Below are 18,827 nucleotides of genomic sequence, written 5' to 3'. Positions count from 1 at the left end.
TAACGCATACCACGTGACGACACAGGGAGAAGTGGTAATGTACACGTCTAGATTTCTATCTTAAAAATATAGGATTTTAGCTGATACAACAAGTTAAAATATGCATTTCCTAAACCAAGCAACATGGCATGTCCCTCTTGTCCTCTTTATTTTATCAAATAGGGAAAGATATTACCAGAGACATTATGCGCTAGTACCACGGCTGTCCGAGTGCTTCTCAATGGCTAGTCAGGCGACGTTCATTTCCCTGACGAAAATGATATAATAGGAACCTACTTAATAAAGCGGTTTGTCTGAGTAGATTTTAACAGTTGAATAAGTTCGGTTTTCAAGAGCTAGCTGGCGAAGAAACGGGGAGAAGCATTTCGCTCCTCTTAAATATAATTTTCGTATTAAAAGAACCAGTTCATCGCGCCTTCGTGCACGAGGAAATGGAATTCGTCATCTTAAGCATTTTATAATTATAATTCAAAACTAAACATTTCACTTCGAGGGATTCGAGATAGGTAGCTATTTTCAGGTTGTAGAAATGCAACTAGAAATTAAATATGTGATACACCTATTGTCATTCTAACTCAATGACCAAGTAGCTAATTAGACATGGTTTTCGTAGTCATAGCAAATACAAAATAATTATACAGGAAAAATTTCAAATTATTATTACCGAGGGAAGATTAAATTACCATAATCAACAAGCAGGTATGGCATTCATTATCATCCAACGAAATTACTCCCTTAGGTATGGATTGTAGAACTAGGGTAGCCTTTTAAGTGTCGGGAATAAAACATTCCGTATCACCGAGCTACTATAAATGGTGTTTATAAACAACTTTTTGAGTTGGTTAATGCCCATGAAAAGTTTCATTAAGATAGGCCTGACAGTTTTAAAACGGTGGCGTGTCAAAGTTGTCAAGTCGCTGTACGAGATGGAATCAAGTAATGAACAGTACCGCACCATAATTTTCTATAACTTTCGACGACTCCTCACCCAGAAAGAATGCGTTGCTGAACTTTTTGTTGTGTTTGGCGAAGAAGCACCATCAAAGGCAACCGCTTATGGCTGGTATGCAGAGTTTCAGCGAGAACGCTCTAGCCTCAGTCACGAACCTCGAGAAGGGCGACCAAAAACCGCCGTCACTCAAGAAAACGTGGATGCTGTACGTAATATGACTATGGAAGATCGTCATGTTACATACTGTGAGATTCGGGCATCATTGGACATCTCAGGGACCTCAGTTCAAAACATCTTACACGAAGAGTTAGTAATTAAAAAAATGGTTTCCCGCTGGATACCGCACCTCCTCACAGAAGAACAGAAAGCAGCTCGAGTCAAATGGTGTCGAAATACTCTACAACAATTGAACTTAGGAGCATCAAGGTACGTTCACAACATCGTAAGTGGTGATGAGTCATGGATCTATAGCTACGAGCCTGAATCAAAGCGCCAATCTTCAGTATGGGTCTTCCGAAGTGGGAATTTTGTGGAAGTAACAAAGTGTTTTTCATTATTAATATGGAACCCTTCCACCACGCAAATGCTTCAAGTTTCGATTTAATTCCGAAGTGAGCTCAAATCGACAAAGGTTGTTCGCTCTCGCAGCGTTTCCAAGAAAATGGTTGCATCGTTCGTAGCCAAATCAGCGCATGTAGCGAAGATTGCTCTTGAAAATCAAAGAACAGTTAATGCTCAATGGTAAACGACCATTTGTTTGCCGGAAGTGATCCCCGAACTTCGGAGAGATAACCCAAATCGACGAATTACGCTTCATCATGACAATGCAAGCTCTCACACCGCTCAAGCCACTAAGTAGTTTTTGGAACAGCAAAACGTCGAAATTCTTGACCATCCTCCATACAGCCCGGACTGAAGCTCCAATGATTTTTTCACATTCCCCAGAATCAAGGATATGCAACGAGGAAAGCGCTTCCAGACGTTTGAAGAACGTGGATGCCTACAAAACAGCCATTTTGACAACCCCTACTTCGGAATGGAATAAATGTTATAATGACTGGATCCATCGAATGAAAAGTGCTTTGACTATCGCGGAGAGTACCTACTTTGTAAAACAATTTTAAAAAATTCGTTATTGTACCTCTTATAATTTTCTTCATTCCCGACACTTAAAAAGGCTACCCTCGTAAATATTGAGATCCCCGGCGAAAACCTGAAACCGATGTGCAGGCGAGATACATGGTGAAAGCCGCAAGGTACGAATTCGATTTCCGGTCTGTATTGTAATTGATGGAAGTGGTAGTATATCCCTAACTATGCGTTAAATAAATTAGGAAAAGCTTTAAGAGTTGGCTGAGAACTATTAAAATCACACCCAAAATGCATTTGCAATCAATCATAAACCTTTTAACACGTTTATAGTAATTCGAACGAAGTACAACGCAACTAGTCATTCATACACCGCAAAGCTGATTTACTCATCGAAATCTGTGAATTACCCTTTGCCCTTGTCACCTTGCAGTCGTGTAATTTGGATTTAAACAATGGTCATAGGCAACGTGCGCAACACCTTCCATATTAATAATTGTACTTTGGTTATTGATGAAGGATCTGGTATTTTCCCGGCGAATCTCGTTGCTGAAGTCTTCTCGGGAAATCAGCCGGGTCAAGATGGACATTGCTGCCAACGTTTCAATGGCCTTCTCTGCCATCGTCTTCAGGGCGAATTTGGTTAATGATGTCGCACTCGGCGGGATGGTTAGCGATGAATGCAAGATGATGGTGCAAGTGCGCATCATTAAAGATATCTATATTTAGTACGGCGTTGAGCACATAACAATTTGAACACGCACGGGAACATTACAACATATGCTGGCCTTATGCAACCCACACGACGTATTCGTGAAATACTCAAAATCGCACCACCCAATAGTTTTGAGGCCGTTTTACACGGTACACGGAATTGCGCAATTTGACGTACGTGCGAAGGCGCAGTAAAATTGCGTCGTGTAAAGCGGTGAATTGCTAGAACACATGCGTGGATGCGAGACGGCAAAATAGCCCGTTCTAATTTCGTTTATGCATTCGCGCAATTCCACGCCATTTTAGAAATTAATGCAGCCTGCGCAACCCTCTAACCAGCGCAATTACGTGCCCCGTGTAAAACGGCCTTTATGACTTCTTGCATCCTTAGTGGGGACACATACGTTAATGCTTAAAGAAAACAGGTGTCAGAAATCTTAAGGAATATGCTTTGGATACGCTAAGTGTCGAGATTTGATTATCTTAGTATACGGCGGAAGGAAAGATTTAATGGGAAATAGAAATGATTACACTTTACACTTATTACAACCAATCACAAATGATTTACCAAATCGTAAGGTGGTAGCGAGCCAGGGGCTTCAACCCCTCTCCCACACTCCCCAGAAAAATGCTTGGGAGATGGGATGAAAATGAAAACAAATGAGTCCTACCATAACTAAAACTTTACCCACTTTACCCATGCATAAAATGAATGGAGAAATTCTCCCGTAACGAACTTCAATTGTTACGATACCTCCTAATAACGAAGTCTGTGCGAGTGCCGCAGTTGGGAAAACGATCTCTCTACAGCGGAATTTCCTATTTCGAAATTATGGTGCCGAGCGATCATAAGAAATTTCACTTCTAAATTCCACATTTTCCTCACACAAGTAGGAACGGCAGCGTGTCCCACAATGCAGTCTAAACCACCTTTCAGTGGATCCTCGACATCAAATTAGGCAGGGGTTAAAACTGTGGTATTCAGGTATTTATTCATTCTTTATTCCACCAAATTCGTAATTTAGGTGCTGAGGATGCATAATCCAAAAATTCCAGCATGATCAGTGAAGCATTTTTATTGCCTTAAAGGCCTGTTTACATGATACATTAACACGTACAAGTTTATATCTGTTTGCGTGAATGATTTTTGTGGACCGGAACGGAACATGTGCGAATAAATAAAACAAATTATAAGAACAGGTTCTATTCTTCATTCATGCATTCACATAAGTTGGGTGGTTACACGGTACATTTTTGTGTCCATTCTCGCGTTTATGCATTTAGACATCAACTCGTATGGGTTAATGTACCGCGTAAACAGGCCTTAAGACAAGGATGCCAAAGAATTCCGGTCGTGTGCGTAATTTTAGCGTTAGCGGCCATTTTAAATATTTTTGATAGGAAGAAGGGGGAATATCGGGGTATTAGATATCTTCCTAGGAAGGCTATCCAGACCGCACTTTTTAAGTGATATTCATTATTTTGACATTTTAATGTGGATTCCAGGGGTTAATAGAAATAAAAATCATGCTGCCTGACACACCAATCCTCTTTCTATCTGAATAATATACATAAGTTAACATCCGCGAGTACTCTTGGTGTCGGAGACCGTCCACAGAAAGGCTAGAATTTACGCCCATTTTTAATATTTATATTCCTCCAAATAACTCTCGCTCCCCTACCTTCGTGCATAATTCCTGTTCTCCAGCTCTTCTGAAAGTAGCCGGGAATTTGTATCAATAAGTGAGTGAGTTAATTAACCACGCAAGATGCTTTTCCATGCTATGGGCATACTTTATTTGTCACCTCAGGGAGAATTTCTTGTACCTTCAAACAGGGTCGCAGCTAGGAATTAAGGCTGGGGGAGGATTATCCCCCAAAACCTCCCCCTTGCTGCGCCACTGCCTTCAATAAGTGTCCCAACTGCATTTCACTGCAGCTGCTGTATTTGTGAGTCGTTTCATCAATCTTCTACTCTTTGCTTATCCTCCGACGATGCAACCCACAGATCACTTCTGCATAGCAAGAACCCTTACAATTTTGTCACCATTTTTCCAGTACCGTCACATTCATTAGATGGAGGTTTATGAACTTAGCATGGTAGAAACATTGTTAGCGGCTTAGGGGTTAGGGTAACTTAAAGATGATGGTGGGCAAAAATGATGCAAAAATGTTTCATATATGTACATATAAATAATATTTTATGGTTATGTGAATTTAATAAATTCGAAGGCATATAGGCTTTTTGAAATGAAATACATGTGGCACCTCTCAAATAGAACTATTACAGGCTCCCACTACATCATTGCACGACTGTTGTTTTGGAATTTGAAAGAGAAGTCTTGGATACATATCACAAAAACCAAATTAATGCAATCGAAAAAATAAAATTCTCTTTTAAATATGGTTGTGCACTTAGGAAATTATTACATTTCATTACTGAAACAATATACATACATATATTAATACAATACATACAAATAATTATGAAAACCTATGTTCCAAGCAAAGCTTGAACATCCAAGAGACTAGACGTTAAGTTATTCTTAGTATTTTCTGGCGAAATATTTTACCAAATGCCACTGCATCTAGCAAGCAACTGAAATCTTAAAATTTTCACACACTATGAGATTTTTATATGCTTTTCCACTATATGGGCCACGTGGGAGGTTAAGCATAAGATAGCGCCTTCCATGTATTAAATAAATTATTATAATTATGATTGATAAAAATAAGTGGATTTTCCACAGCATATGAGGGAAATGCATTCACACCTGTGCACATGTGGCAGTTAAGTTCGTGGCTACAAAATGGAGGTGACTGTGAAGACATGTGTCACTGTATCCAGGGGCGGATCCAGGATTTCTTTCTGGGAGGGGCACAAGCAAGGCCGTATCCAGGATTTTGTTCAGGGGGGGGCACAAGGATACCTCGTCATACAAAACGAACGATATGATAATGGGACCGTATTAAACCTCTAGCATATTTTTAAGGGTCTGGGGGGGGGGGGCACGTGCCCCCGTGCCCCCCCCTGGATCCGCCTATGACTGTATCCAAGTAAAAATTCTATTGTCAACTATGGATGAAAATTCTGCTCAAAGAAGAAAACTAACATATAAGATATAAAGCATTCAATGTTCAAAGAGAGAATGAACTAAAAGTTTTCTTCTGCTTTCAATGGGATCATTTTTTTTTATTCAATAATAATAAATCAACCATTGATTTTTTGATGCTGTAAAAAATGTGATCTGACTGATAAAAATGAAACTATTTTGGTGCAGAATTGAAATTAGGACAAAAATAGTGTACATCCATAATTATGTAGCTGCCAATGCTTGCCTGAGCAGTGTAAGTGCTATAAATCTGGAGAAACTTGATTCCCTTGTGCCTGCCAAGCTGTAGTAGAGGCTCTTTTGCAGAGTTATGGCATGGTACCTAAAAACCATATTCCTGTGAATATCTCCTCCCTATTTTGAAACCCTAAAATGGCAGGTCATAATGAGAAACTAATTGAGGTTAGAAAAGCAAGAAGACAGAGCAAACAGTAAAAATGCCTAGCTTCATGCACCTCCTAATGGCATTCAAAAAAATTCATCTTAAAAAAATATAGCAATTCCCATTTTCCTACCTAAATTTGTCAATATTTGTAACTTAAAATAGCTTCTAGATTATAATTGACATTTTATGAACTTCAATTCAAAATTTCTGAAGGAATTTATCCACCCTTAAAAGTGGCTTATACGCTGAAAGTGTCACCAACCAATTTTACTTCTTTGAAGCAAAACACAGAACATTTTCACTGTTTTTTACATGTTATTGATGACACATGCAGCAAAAATTAACAATGTTTTTAGTAAAAATAATTTTTGCCATCTATGGGTAGAGCTGAATTTTCACAATGAACACAATTTTTAGGCACAAGTATACAAATTTTAAAAATTACGTATAGGGAATGCTCATGAGAATGAAGGGTAGCTATTTTTTGGCAGGTATTTAAAGTATCAATTTTCCATCAATTCTAAATTAAAATGTGATATGTATGCAATATGAAAGATAAAAATATCTTCTCCATGAAACTTAGCTGATTAAGAATTTTATTGGAATAAATATTTCTATCCCTGAAAAAAAATGAGTTCATATAAATGTACGCAAAATTATGTCACGATAATCACCTACCAACACTTTTTCAGGCAATGAAGATGCTTTTGGGTCTATGAAAGATGAGTTCATAGGCGGATCTAGGGGAGGGCATGTGCCCCCCCCAGACCATTAAAAATATATAAGATTTTCAATAGGGTCCCATTATCATTGTGTTTGTTTTGTATTACGGGGTATCCTGCTTTGCATGGCCCACCTCTTTTGACTTATAGTAAAACTGGTTAACTTTTTCATGTCATGTAAGGAAAAAGTTTTTTCTTACGTATTTGTAACCCAGCTCCATGAATATTATACATCACAAAGTGCTTAAATTTTCAGTGTTTGTGCAGATTTTTGTCAAATATTTATCTTTTGTTAATTTCAGGCAAATATGAAAAAGTCGGGATGTAAAGTCTTCTTAAGCTGATGAAGCATAGAATGGCCCTTAAAATGTATGCTACATGAGATAAGGAGAAACAAAATCCTCTTCTTACTTAATGCCAATTACATATTAAATTATTACATCATTTATGGCACATTTTGATATTCTAGCCCCATTCATATATTTGAAGGAACAGGTACTAGACCCATCAATAATTTTTATACATATACCCACTTAGTTCCAAATCAATAATTTTTCATTTCTGAATAAATAGATTGAGGCTACTGACCTGAGTACTCATGAAATATGCTAGTTTTTCATTCAGCTCTACCATTCCATATTATTTTGCAGGAAAAATTGTAACTATTCATTCATTAGGAAATATCTTCTCTCATAACCATAGTCCACAATGTAATTAAAAATATATGGCAACCTAAACCAAATCTGCAAGTTAAAAAAAAGACATGAAAGAAAATAATTATAATGAATACCAAGCATCAATCACTATATGATTATTTAAGCAAATTCTCCACCAACATGCATAAAAAACAAGAAAAAAATGAAGAAACTTACTTCCACTTTCATTAGAGGTGAAGCTGGTTTAATTTCTGCAACTCCTTTCCTTTCAGTGGCAAAATAGAATCAATCTCCTAGAAGCTGAGACATCAATGAAATGGTTTCAAGATGAAGGCACTACTATAAACACATTACTTTCCTCATTTTGAAGATCATCTTTCTCTCATATCCTCCATCAGACCTGTGTAAGATGATCAGACTATAGCTGTTAGAAAATTTTATCTTAGTTACTACATACATCTCTCAGCTAGGGGGGGATTTAACCCCTCCCATAGCTGAGAGAAACTTTTAAGTTTAATCTATTTTACTTAATTTGATTAATATACTTATAGAACATCGTAAGGATTAATAAAATATCCCTCAGAAAGCCATAAAACTCACCATTTATCCTAAAAAAATTTCTTGGGGAGGCCCCCACACCTCCGCTTATCCTGGCGGGTATACAACACAACCAAGGTCTAGTTGCATTCAAACCCCCCCCCCTCCCTAGCTGCCCCCCTGACTACATAGGCAATCTACCCTTTATTACAAGTTCAATGAAAGTAGACAATACACAAATCATATACTACTCTTATTTATTGACATACGCCTCATCAACGAATACACCTCTCTCTTCACTACAATAATCATTTTCTAACCTACTACTCCAATGGTTTCTGTACTCCAAATGTCATTCCTTACTTCACTGCCATATCATGCAAATAAAAAAAAGAAAATTAAGGATATGAAAGCAAAGAAAACAAAGGCCTATGCTCTTAAACCCATCCAGAGATTCTCAATTGGTCTTCTCTTCAAATTGGGAATTATGTAGTAGCAAACAAGAAATCCTCCTTAAAACTGTGTGCTCCAACAGATAACTTGTCTGTAGCATACATCCTTATGGCTTCTCTTTGGACCAAAATGTAAGATTCATTTTATAACTTGTTTATCTGAAGCAGTTCCTCATATTTACTCTAATCTATCCACATCAAACAACTCTTAACAATAACAAGTGCTCTTTAAAGCCAACATGTTAGCCTTAGTTCTACTCATCATAATAGCTATACATTTAGATTGCAAACCTAATAGGAAATGCCTAACTATGTACTTTCAAATGTGTAGATCTTTTAAAAAGTTTCTCTTTTTAAATTATATAGAAAAATAAAAAAATGGCTACCTGATACAGCAGAATAATCTATTAGTTGTACGTATGAAATAAATAACTATAAGAGCACCGAATGTATACATTATTGCCAATTGTTTTAAATATGAATGGTTAATACCAAAAGAATAATGATAATTGTGTTAAGAACTATGCTACTTAAAATTTGGCATGAAAATATTTTACACTAACGATTGTGGATGTGCCAAATACACATCGGTATTGTTATTTTTTATAGGAAAAGTTATTTTTTCCCCAATCATAAAATAATAGAAATGGAGTTTCTATCCATGTGTGACAATATTTTTATACCAAAAAATCAGGAACCTGTAAATCAAAGGACATCTTACGAAGAAAGCATCTCACATCCAAATATACATGCAAAAGGACTGATTGCATTTTAAGATATGGATCCTCCTCTCGTGGCCCTGAGTCCAGTGCTTGTTGCTGGCTCCTCCATCCAGCCATCACAGCAAATGCAGTTTTGCTCGCATAAGTCTGTGTGTATGTGGATGAATGTAAAGAAAAAGTCTTTGTCTATTGCAGCAGAAGAAAATGTTTGACCTCCAGAGGCACAGGATGGTACCCTGACGATTCACTCTAATTTCAAGGGGCTATGACTTGGGAATGCAGGATAAATGAAAAAAATAACAGCTGGGTTTAAAGGAATTGGACTAAAGAAAACACAAATACAAAACAAGTAACACAACAGTGGTACAAGGATGAAAACTGAAAACAAATAGCAAAAAATCACGACCTGGAGTTGAACCATTGACCTTCAGCTTCCCAGGCAGATGCTCAAACCAACTGATGTGATCCCAATGATTGAATTCTTCTTGGGATTGACACTCCCAAAAACGTGTGCAATATCTATTGTACTGTCTTCATGGGTCTACTGTAATTTTGCTTGTTATTCTTGTATGTATGTATTCTTTTCTAGATGGAAGGTCCATGCCTCAGAGCTATCTCTCTACATCCTACGTCTACAGGGTATTGGTAACATAAACCAACTTACTAAAAATACAGGTAATTTTAGTAACCTCAACAGCTTGGTAGTCTGGGGATTTGTCCAGAAGGTTCAACTCCAATCTAGGTAAAATTTTATTCATGTGTTTTCAGCCACCTATTCTTCTCCTTTCATTTTGTCTTTTATCCCTTTGGTTCGTCTTCCGTTCATACTTAGCACATTTGAAATAGAATATCATCCACACTTCCAAATGCAGAGCAGAAATAAGCAAAAATATAAGATATAACCCTAAGACTACATGCCCTAGTTATTGGCAGGGACCAGGAACGAGGTCATAATTAAGTCAGTACCATCCCATATTGCTGCATCCTGTGCTCTTCTTTACTGTATATCCATCAAGTTTTGCAATACCATGACTTGGAAATGGCAGTACATATACATGAATAGTAGAGAATTGATGTAATATTGTGAAATAGCCACAGTTCCAGCAATGTTGACATCCAGTTGAGCAACAAGGAAGTGAAGTTTCCCAGAGTCCTTTCCGTCTGAAGTACCTAATTGCAAATAATGGTGAAGAATGGATGGGAGGGTGTGCTTGGGAGATGAAACTTGCTGACGAACGAAAACCTTCATCCTCCATCAGTTACCCAAATGAGAAGGGAAAGGGGATTAGGCAGCCTTCAGAGGTAGATGCTGGCAGATATAAACTTCATGTGATTAAAAAAAACAGGGATTTGAACGTTAGTGTCAGTTCTGGACAATGCTTTCTCTGTCAAAAAATCAATTGATACGATACCAATAAAAAAAAACTATGGGGGTGACAGCACATTTTAAAACAATGGTGAAGTTATTACGTACGTTTGGGTATGCTTTTTATTCCATGAGTCACCACACACGATTAGATAAACAACTCCACAAACCGTATCGGCTACACTGAATTAATACTCTACAAGCGAGCAGAGTCTTCATTGAGCCATCCTTGAGTTTGTATGCACCATAACCTCATACAGGAAGATGACTAGAGGATGTATACCAGGCAACATACTGGAATAGTGCCATAAGCTAGTGGAGACCACATGCTGGAATTTCTCATGAGAAGGTGAGGCAGTCTTGGCCATACACTAAGAATTTAAAATTTTTACCTAGAGAATGAGAATCATGCACACGGAAATACACAACAAGGGTAGGTTTTGGCTGTTCAAGCTTTAATATTAGACTCCACAACCTCCACACCATTACCGTCACTGACTAATGCACAAGAATGGCTCTGTGCTGTAACCCATGTTCTAATTGGAAAGTTTTACTCAAATAAGAACATGGAACAATTTATTGATTTTGGTACAGCTAACACATCTATGTTCTATGACTTAATTGTGATGATAGCAGTGAAGTTGCAGAAAATGATAATGCTTCCCCAAACCAAGATATTCAATGCAAAAATAATGCAAACACAAATGAGCCTACACAAAAGAGCACTTAGGATGTTCTTTTTTTTTGACTTGCTGTTCACAGTAATGAATTACCCTGCGACTGATTCTCAGAGCAATAATTAACTAAAATAGATCCAGGTATCGTGAACAATGACTTCCCACCATGACGGCAGCGGAGTCTACTGCTTGGTGCACTGCCACAGACAAAGTAAAATGTGAAATTCCAAGAAGTTTTCTAGAGCACTTCAAGTAATGGAAGTCTTTAAGATCAAGTACTAGAAGATAAAATTCATACTTCATTTTTGATTTCTTGGAGCACAACTTTAATGGTGGATAAGCTAGAGTGCTCCCGCACAAAAATATGCACAGAGGCAGTCACCAGCGAATGCCACTGCTAGTTCTTAGCCTATTTTTGAGAAATAAGATTTTCTTGTATTTGAAGGTAATATATGTATCTCTAGACAAAATATGTACCTCTTGGAACATAAATACCACAACCACCACCAACAACTGATATCTTAACTTTTTTAGCATAATTATTGAGTTAATCAGATGAATGCCATCAGGTTCACTGAAACTTAATTTACAAACTACTGGAGCAGTGAAAACTTCTAGCATAATAACTGATTCCCCATTTTTTATGACCCTTGCAGTCCGTTAGAAAATACACATATTGTGACAATAATGAGTTCCTGAATGAAGACCTATTCCAAATTAGGAAGAGCAGTCATAGAAGAGAAACAATAGTTCTAATAAGTATCTAAGAAGCACGAAGACCACTCGGAAAGGAATGGAAAAGAACAAACCAACATTCCCTCTGTTTGTGGAATTAGATGAGGTTTTTGAAAGCTTGGATTGGAATTTTGACAGTGTGTTCTGAAATGAGAGAATAATCATCCACCACGTCAATTTTCATACATAAGGGGTCCATTATAAAAGTAATGCGCATTTTCTAGGAAAGATATATTTATTGGTCCTACCAGGACAAATGCTTAAGATTCTTCAAAATACTCTCACCCAGCATCAATGCACTTGCATTGTGTCTGCCATCCTTGGATGGCACCCTGAAACTTCTTGACATTAGGTCTCTTAGGAGAATCGTAACATGCTTTTGGAAGTTTTACACAGACAGACAGATACAAATTCTTTTCAATCAGGGAAAAATAGTCGCACAGACCCAAGTCAGGACTGTGAGGGGGCTGGGGGACCACCAGTGCGTTGTTCTGGGTATTACTACAGGTCAGGAAATTGGTAATGATGAAAGCTGTGTGGATGTGGGCATTGCCATGGTGGAGCTTGACCATGTCTTTGATGTTATTCCTCATGTACGCAACTTGGTGCACCACAGAGTTTTATCTCTAGAGCACCTACTGGTGAAAGGCTATGATGACAATTCTCCCTGCAATACAAACTCAAAAGGGATGATTTGTTGGATGTCATAAAAGGCAATAAGCATCATTTAGATGCGAGACTATCTCATTCACAAGTTCTTGGGGCTGGGGATGATTTTGTGTGGCACTCGCAGCTCTGTCTTTTCGATTCTGGATTGTACTCGAACATCCAGGATTCGCCTCCAGTTACAACAGAGTTCTCGCCCATTTTAAATCAACTCAAACAATTCTTGACAGTGCAAAGTCCACACCGCCCTTTTAAGTCCAAATTACTAAGTAGTAAAACACACTTCACGCTGAGGCATGTCTTTTCATTCGGACTACTTGAAGACAACTGGTGACCGGCAGCATTGGCAGGGCAAACTCCTAACCACATTTCCAGACTCATTTCACCCCACTGCGATGGATATTAGTCATAATAAAATCATGCACATTACTTCCATATTGGACCCTGTACATACATAACACCACTGGTTAAATTGAAAACAATTTAGTGATTTAACAATTTCAAAATTTAATTACCACAAACTTCAATTGTATGAGAGCTGACTTTGTGGAATTTGCTCCAGGTTAATTAAATAAGCTGATCACTTTGCCTCTTCCACACATCCTATTAGGCACACCTAGACTGGTTTCAACACCTGTGTGATTTTCTAGAGTAAATACTGTCTTACCTAACCAACATAGTCTATTAATTTATCGTATGATAATTCAGCATAAATAAATGAGGACATATATGAAAAAACCACTCATTAATTAGGTATAACATGAGCCAAATAGAATATTGTATACAGCAATTTTTGCCAGCAAACAGAGTCGCACACTAATGACAGAAGTAACTATAGAATTTCAATCGATTGCCTTCCTGACAGCAGTTGCTCAAAAAGAAAGTGAGCAAGCTCTGAATGGAAAAAGGTTTCTTCGACAGAAAATCAGTAACCTCACATTCCTATTAGAATAATGTGCAATGTGTAAATTTTTTAAAACAATAATATCTCATAAAAATTTCAAAAACCTTTGCACCATTGGCAAAATATACATTCAATCTGACAAATGAATGAATTCAAGGGTGGAATTAGTGCTTCCAGGAGAATAAATGAAATATTCTCTGGGTAAAAGCCAGGTAAAAATTTTAATTACCATACAAGTTAGAATATAAACCTTGTGAGAGCATTAAAGTTGGTAACGTAGCTGTCATGTAAACATAATTTTATTTGTTAAGGATACAAGCACTTTCCCTGAGAAAGGATGAGACAAGGGAACTGGAAAGTGTCATTTAAATGTTACGACCTGCACATATGTGCTATTTGTTACACCCAAAAATAGAGGAAAAAAGTCAACACTAAGTGGTGGGAGGATCTGTTTATGGAGACTATACCTGCGTGGCAAAATAACTTTTCAGAGAAGCAATCAGATTTTCAATAATAAATATAGAGGTGACAGCAACCCATTATTTACCCATATGGTAATAACCAATTTATGAAGGGATTATCATTAACTCAGCAATGTTACTTAAGGACCAAACTGGCCTAAAAAACAATTTTATTTGCTCCTTTTTTTACAAGGAATCCTTGAAAATTGGAGGTAATTCACACACATATAGCCACTTCTCATTTACATACCTGAAATCAACACTCATGGATGTAAGGTAGAGTAGTAAATCATAAAACAACATATTATATAGAATTACATGATTATCATTTTTGAATAGGAAATAATTTACATGTTAATAAATAAAGGCTATTTCATATTCATCCTTAATTTTTTCCTATATATTCTGAAACAAAGCCAATTACATTTCATGATGCAAACTATAGTTACTGATACATGTAAGTGTTACATACCCAAGAAGCTAATTTGCTGGTGCCATTTCCATATAGATCAAACTGTCGCTGCAATCATTTAAATATCCTCACTCATGAAAGAGTAATTTATTAACATGGCAAGACTTAATGGTATACAGGATGCATCAAAAAGGATTGAAGAAAATTATAAGGCATGAAGCCATCGTAAGATGTTTTGTCATCTTAACCTTTGAAAATAATATGTAGATGGTGTTTTAAGACAGTTCAAGTTAGAAAATCTATTTCTAAGTCTCTCCTCATATACCCTGATCTTGGTTTAGAGATTTTTTTTCTGGTATGCATCCAATCCAGAACTTGTATCATGAAATCATTTATATCATGCCTAAAAATTTGAACAGCATTGAAACTCAATCAACACTCAAAACAAAAAAAAATGACCCTAACATTCATACTAAATGAAAAATTACTCTTTAAGAGATCTTTCATGGTATTTTTCAATATTAATTCCACCTATATTTTACCTTTATCTGCACAGAATGTAAACAATGAGAATATAAAATATGTATAGTTCAGAAACCCTGGAATCAAAAATAAATTTTTCCAAATTCATTGTTGCAGGAAGACTACGTCTTCATTACCATGCTTCCATTAGCAATTGTTTCTAAATTATCCTCAACAAATATGTATGTACAAATAAAAATTAATGTATAAAGAGAAGATAAATTGCACATAAGTACATACTCAACAACTTCTCTGCTTTCCAAAATATGAAAATTAAAAAAATTCAAAATTAGCAATCAACACTTTCAACTTTAGATACAAGGCAGGCCATACAGTAAGACCTTAAGTGCAGATTTACTAACAATACTACATAATTCACAATGAATCAATTATTTTATGTCAGAGATGGTATACTTTCCACTGCTAGTGAACTAGTTCCAGTGAAATCACTGATTCTGTAAGGTTTTAAGAACTGAAAAGTAAAGGAATTCTCTTGTGCTGTATGATCATAAGGTGCTGAGGCCGTAGATGAACTCTAAAAAAGTTTAAACCAATGTCAGCCAAAAAATTATTTTACAGAAATCACAATAGTGTTCCAATGACGATTTCAAAATGCCATCCACCAAATTGAAGAAAGATAGAATGATGATGAATTAAAACAGGCTCCTAATTTACGAAAAATGTAATTTTTATGAATATTTTATTTCGAGCTGTAATTTTATGTCTGTTGACATACAAATAGTAGATTAAATATGCATAAACTTATTCTACCACAAAAGATAACTATCTACACAGACTATTTCATTTTTATAATAACTTTTTAGATGCTCTGCATGAGCAGTCAGGAAAAGCATAAGAGGTACACAATAGGCACACAATTCCCTTGTATAAGATTTGAAAGCACATACCACTACATAACAATGTATGGAAACTGTAATCTTGCAAATGTACCACAAACATCATTCATTCTTGCATTCCCACCACATCTCGGATTATGGAATCTATCAACAAATACAATTTTACAAAAATACACATAATCCAAATCATGATGAGCACAGTTTCAAGTACTATTGCAATGCAGTTACATGCTTAGCCTGGTTCCCAAATAAATGGCCGCACTGATAACTTCACTCATCCAATGAGGAATGACATTTCTCTTTTAAAAAAATACTAAAATAATTCTCTATAATTAAGTATAACTTTAAATAATGCTCCACCACACCTCAAAAGTGAAAGTAAACGATGCTAACATAAACAAATCTGTAATAAAATATCCAAAACTCTTATGTGAATATTATACAATATTGCAAGGAAACCAGGCTACTTGAGATCCTACACCACGAGGATCTATAATAATCTACAGGGAGTAATGAATTGTTGCTGTTGACAGAAGAATGAAGTTAGGTGTAAAGTTACTCATGTGCAGGCTGTCTAAATTTCTTCCCTTGTTGACCTTAATTATATAAACATCACACACACACAATCACACTTTCATTCTACTCCTGTGCACACACTCAAATACCAGAAAATCAACTAACCTTACCACATACTACATTATTGGATGAAGACCATTTCTTACATCCCAGACCCAATCGGTGCCCATGTAGTATACGACAAACTGGTGAACTTTTCCAGAAAGACCAGTTCAAGCTAATTCTTTTGACTGTCATATTTATTTCTCCAGCTCCTTTGAATGAGGAAAAACACCTAGAAGTGCACCATCACCACAAAACTTATCTAGAGGCACCAATTGTTTCCAAAGTTCAACTTCCACCACAAGACTTTTCAGTCGCAGGAGGGAAGTAATAGAAGTACACCTCTGTATCACCATTATGTCTGCATCCACATTCACAGAGCAGTCAATGAAAAGAAGTGTCCCACAAGCTTCAACCATAATTACAATGGAATACTGCATTAAAAAAAGTAAAAATTAGTCTAATGAAGCTTCACTTGCTCATTAAACAAATGTCAGCTGTTGTTACACTAAGACTAATGGAAAGTTTATTCCACAAATAACCCTTCATAAATAAATGGAAAATGATGTGTACACACAAACATTTCTTCACTGCCTGTCCTGCTCAGTAGTTCTCATAGTACGAAAGACACACAGAATAATTACACGATGGTCTATGGTTTCAAAATTGTTAACTACAGCTCAACTGCAAACGTTGACGTTGACACCGACATGAAACACAATAATAATGACATCACCTTTCTCCAATCACGTATATTCAATGCACCATTCCTCAAACCAAAGAGTCCCCATCCCACCGAGTCATCTTCGTGGGAGGTGGTACAGCATCAGTGCCTGCTAAAGGATCACCACCAGCTGCATCACTCCCTCTCCCAGAATCCACTTGGCTGATCTCCAGGCTCCTACGCCGTCTCAATCTTTCCTTTACAGCAGTGAGGGCATCATCCCCATTCTCTGCCGCAGATTGGGAGGCACCGGCGGCTGGTGACCCTGATGATGCCTTGAAGATATTGGTTCCTGAAAGGGAAGATCCCAGAGATCCAATGGGGTCCTTAGCACTACTAGAACCAGGCTTGTTGCCCTTAGCAGGGGATTCCTCTATTTCAATCACCTGCACATTTTGCTGAGTACGCTTCCTTAACCGCTTAGATGTATTGGGGTCGGTGGAGGAAGAAGCAGCAGCTGAGGCTGATGGGGGCACCTTCGTTATGGTAATCTCATGCCGGCCCTGACCAGCAATTACCACCTCATCATCAGACAATTCAATTACATCCACTCCAGTTGGGGCACCGCCACCCCCATTGCCACCACTACCTTCACCACTGCCAGGACATTCCTCAGTGGAGTGACTACTGCTTTTGCATTTAGAGCACTGGTCAGCTTTAGGAAGCTTCACTTTACTATCTTGAAGGTGCTTTCGTTTGTAATGGTTCACTATATGGCCATACGCAGCTCCATCAAATCGAGTATCACAAGTCTGGCACACATACTTCTGGTTAAGTTTGTGTGGCTGATTAGGGCGGACTATTATACCTGGCTTACCTGGACATGGCCCAGGAACCAGAAGCTGGCCAACAGATGCTGATGGGGGCTGTGGGATGATCGTGATCTCATCATTAATTTTTAGAGGCTTGAGAAGACTATCTGCATGCTGTGAGGATTGAGATGATCGATGGGAACCAGAGGATGATGCAGTTGTTGCTGGTTGTTGGCTAGGACTCATGTTTGATACTGGCAAACCAGGCTTTTTCTCACCAATACCACGCTTTGGACCAACACTATGAGCTGAGTAGACATGATTTTCAAATTGCTTGTACATACCAAAGGTGGCAGTACAAACAGTACATTTATATGATAAATGTGCTGGTTTCAAAGTAAGATTATGGCCTCGAGCAACATGGTTAAGTAGCTTCCACTGATAAACCTGGAAAAGACAATAAGACGTTAGATGTTTTCAAATTATTAAACAATGCTTAAATATTAGCAAAAACACCTCTCTGTGAAATATATATCTCCTAAATTACTAAAAATGAAACAAGTTAATAATAAAGCCAGGATTTGATTAACCAGGGTTAGGTTAGCCTAAAGGGAAAATCAGGAGAGGTAGGCAATCAATAATCATTTTCTGCAATTACTCTGAATTTTTTGCACCTAACCCATTAAAGAACAATTTTTTTTTAAGTAGGGGAAAGTATGAAACGGGAAATATACGAGAGTTGAAAAGGAAGAGCTGAATACTTCTTGGGGAGATTGGCTAAGGATGTCATT

At 37.3% G+C, this 18,827-nt stretch overlaps 1 protein-coding gene across 7 annotated transcripts in view; it reads right to left on the bottom strand.

Moving 5' to 3' along the window:
• Nucleotides 1–14,287: 14,287 nt before the first annotated feature.
• Nucleotides 14,288–18,827, bottom strand: part of LOC124164561 — a 35,954-nt gene continuing 31,414 nt past the window's right edge. For 5 of the 7 annotated variants that reach the window (XM_046541962.1, XM_046541953.1, XM_046541937.1 and 2 more), the window contains one exon: nt 14,288–18,483. In XM_046541962.1, the coding sequence (XP_046397918.1) occupies nt 17,332–18,483 (1,152 nt within the window). In that variant the 3' untranslated portion in view covers nt 14,288–17,331. The remainder of the gene's footprint in view (nt 18,484–18,827) is intronic. The other 2 variants (XM_046541989.1, XM_046541981.1) reach the window with 2 other exon arrangements.

The sequence above is a fragment of the Ischnura elegans genome, chromosome 1, assembly GCF_921293095.1.
Source record: "Ischnura elegans chromosome 1, ioIscEleg1.1, whole genome shotgun sequence".
NCBI classification, from domain to species: domain Eukaryota; kingdom Metazoa; phylum Arthropoda; class Insecta; order Odonata; family Coenagrionidae; genus Ischnura; species Ischnura elegans.
This window is presented reverse-complemented; position numbering and strand designations above follow the sequence as displayed.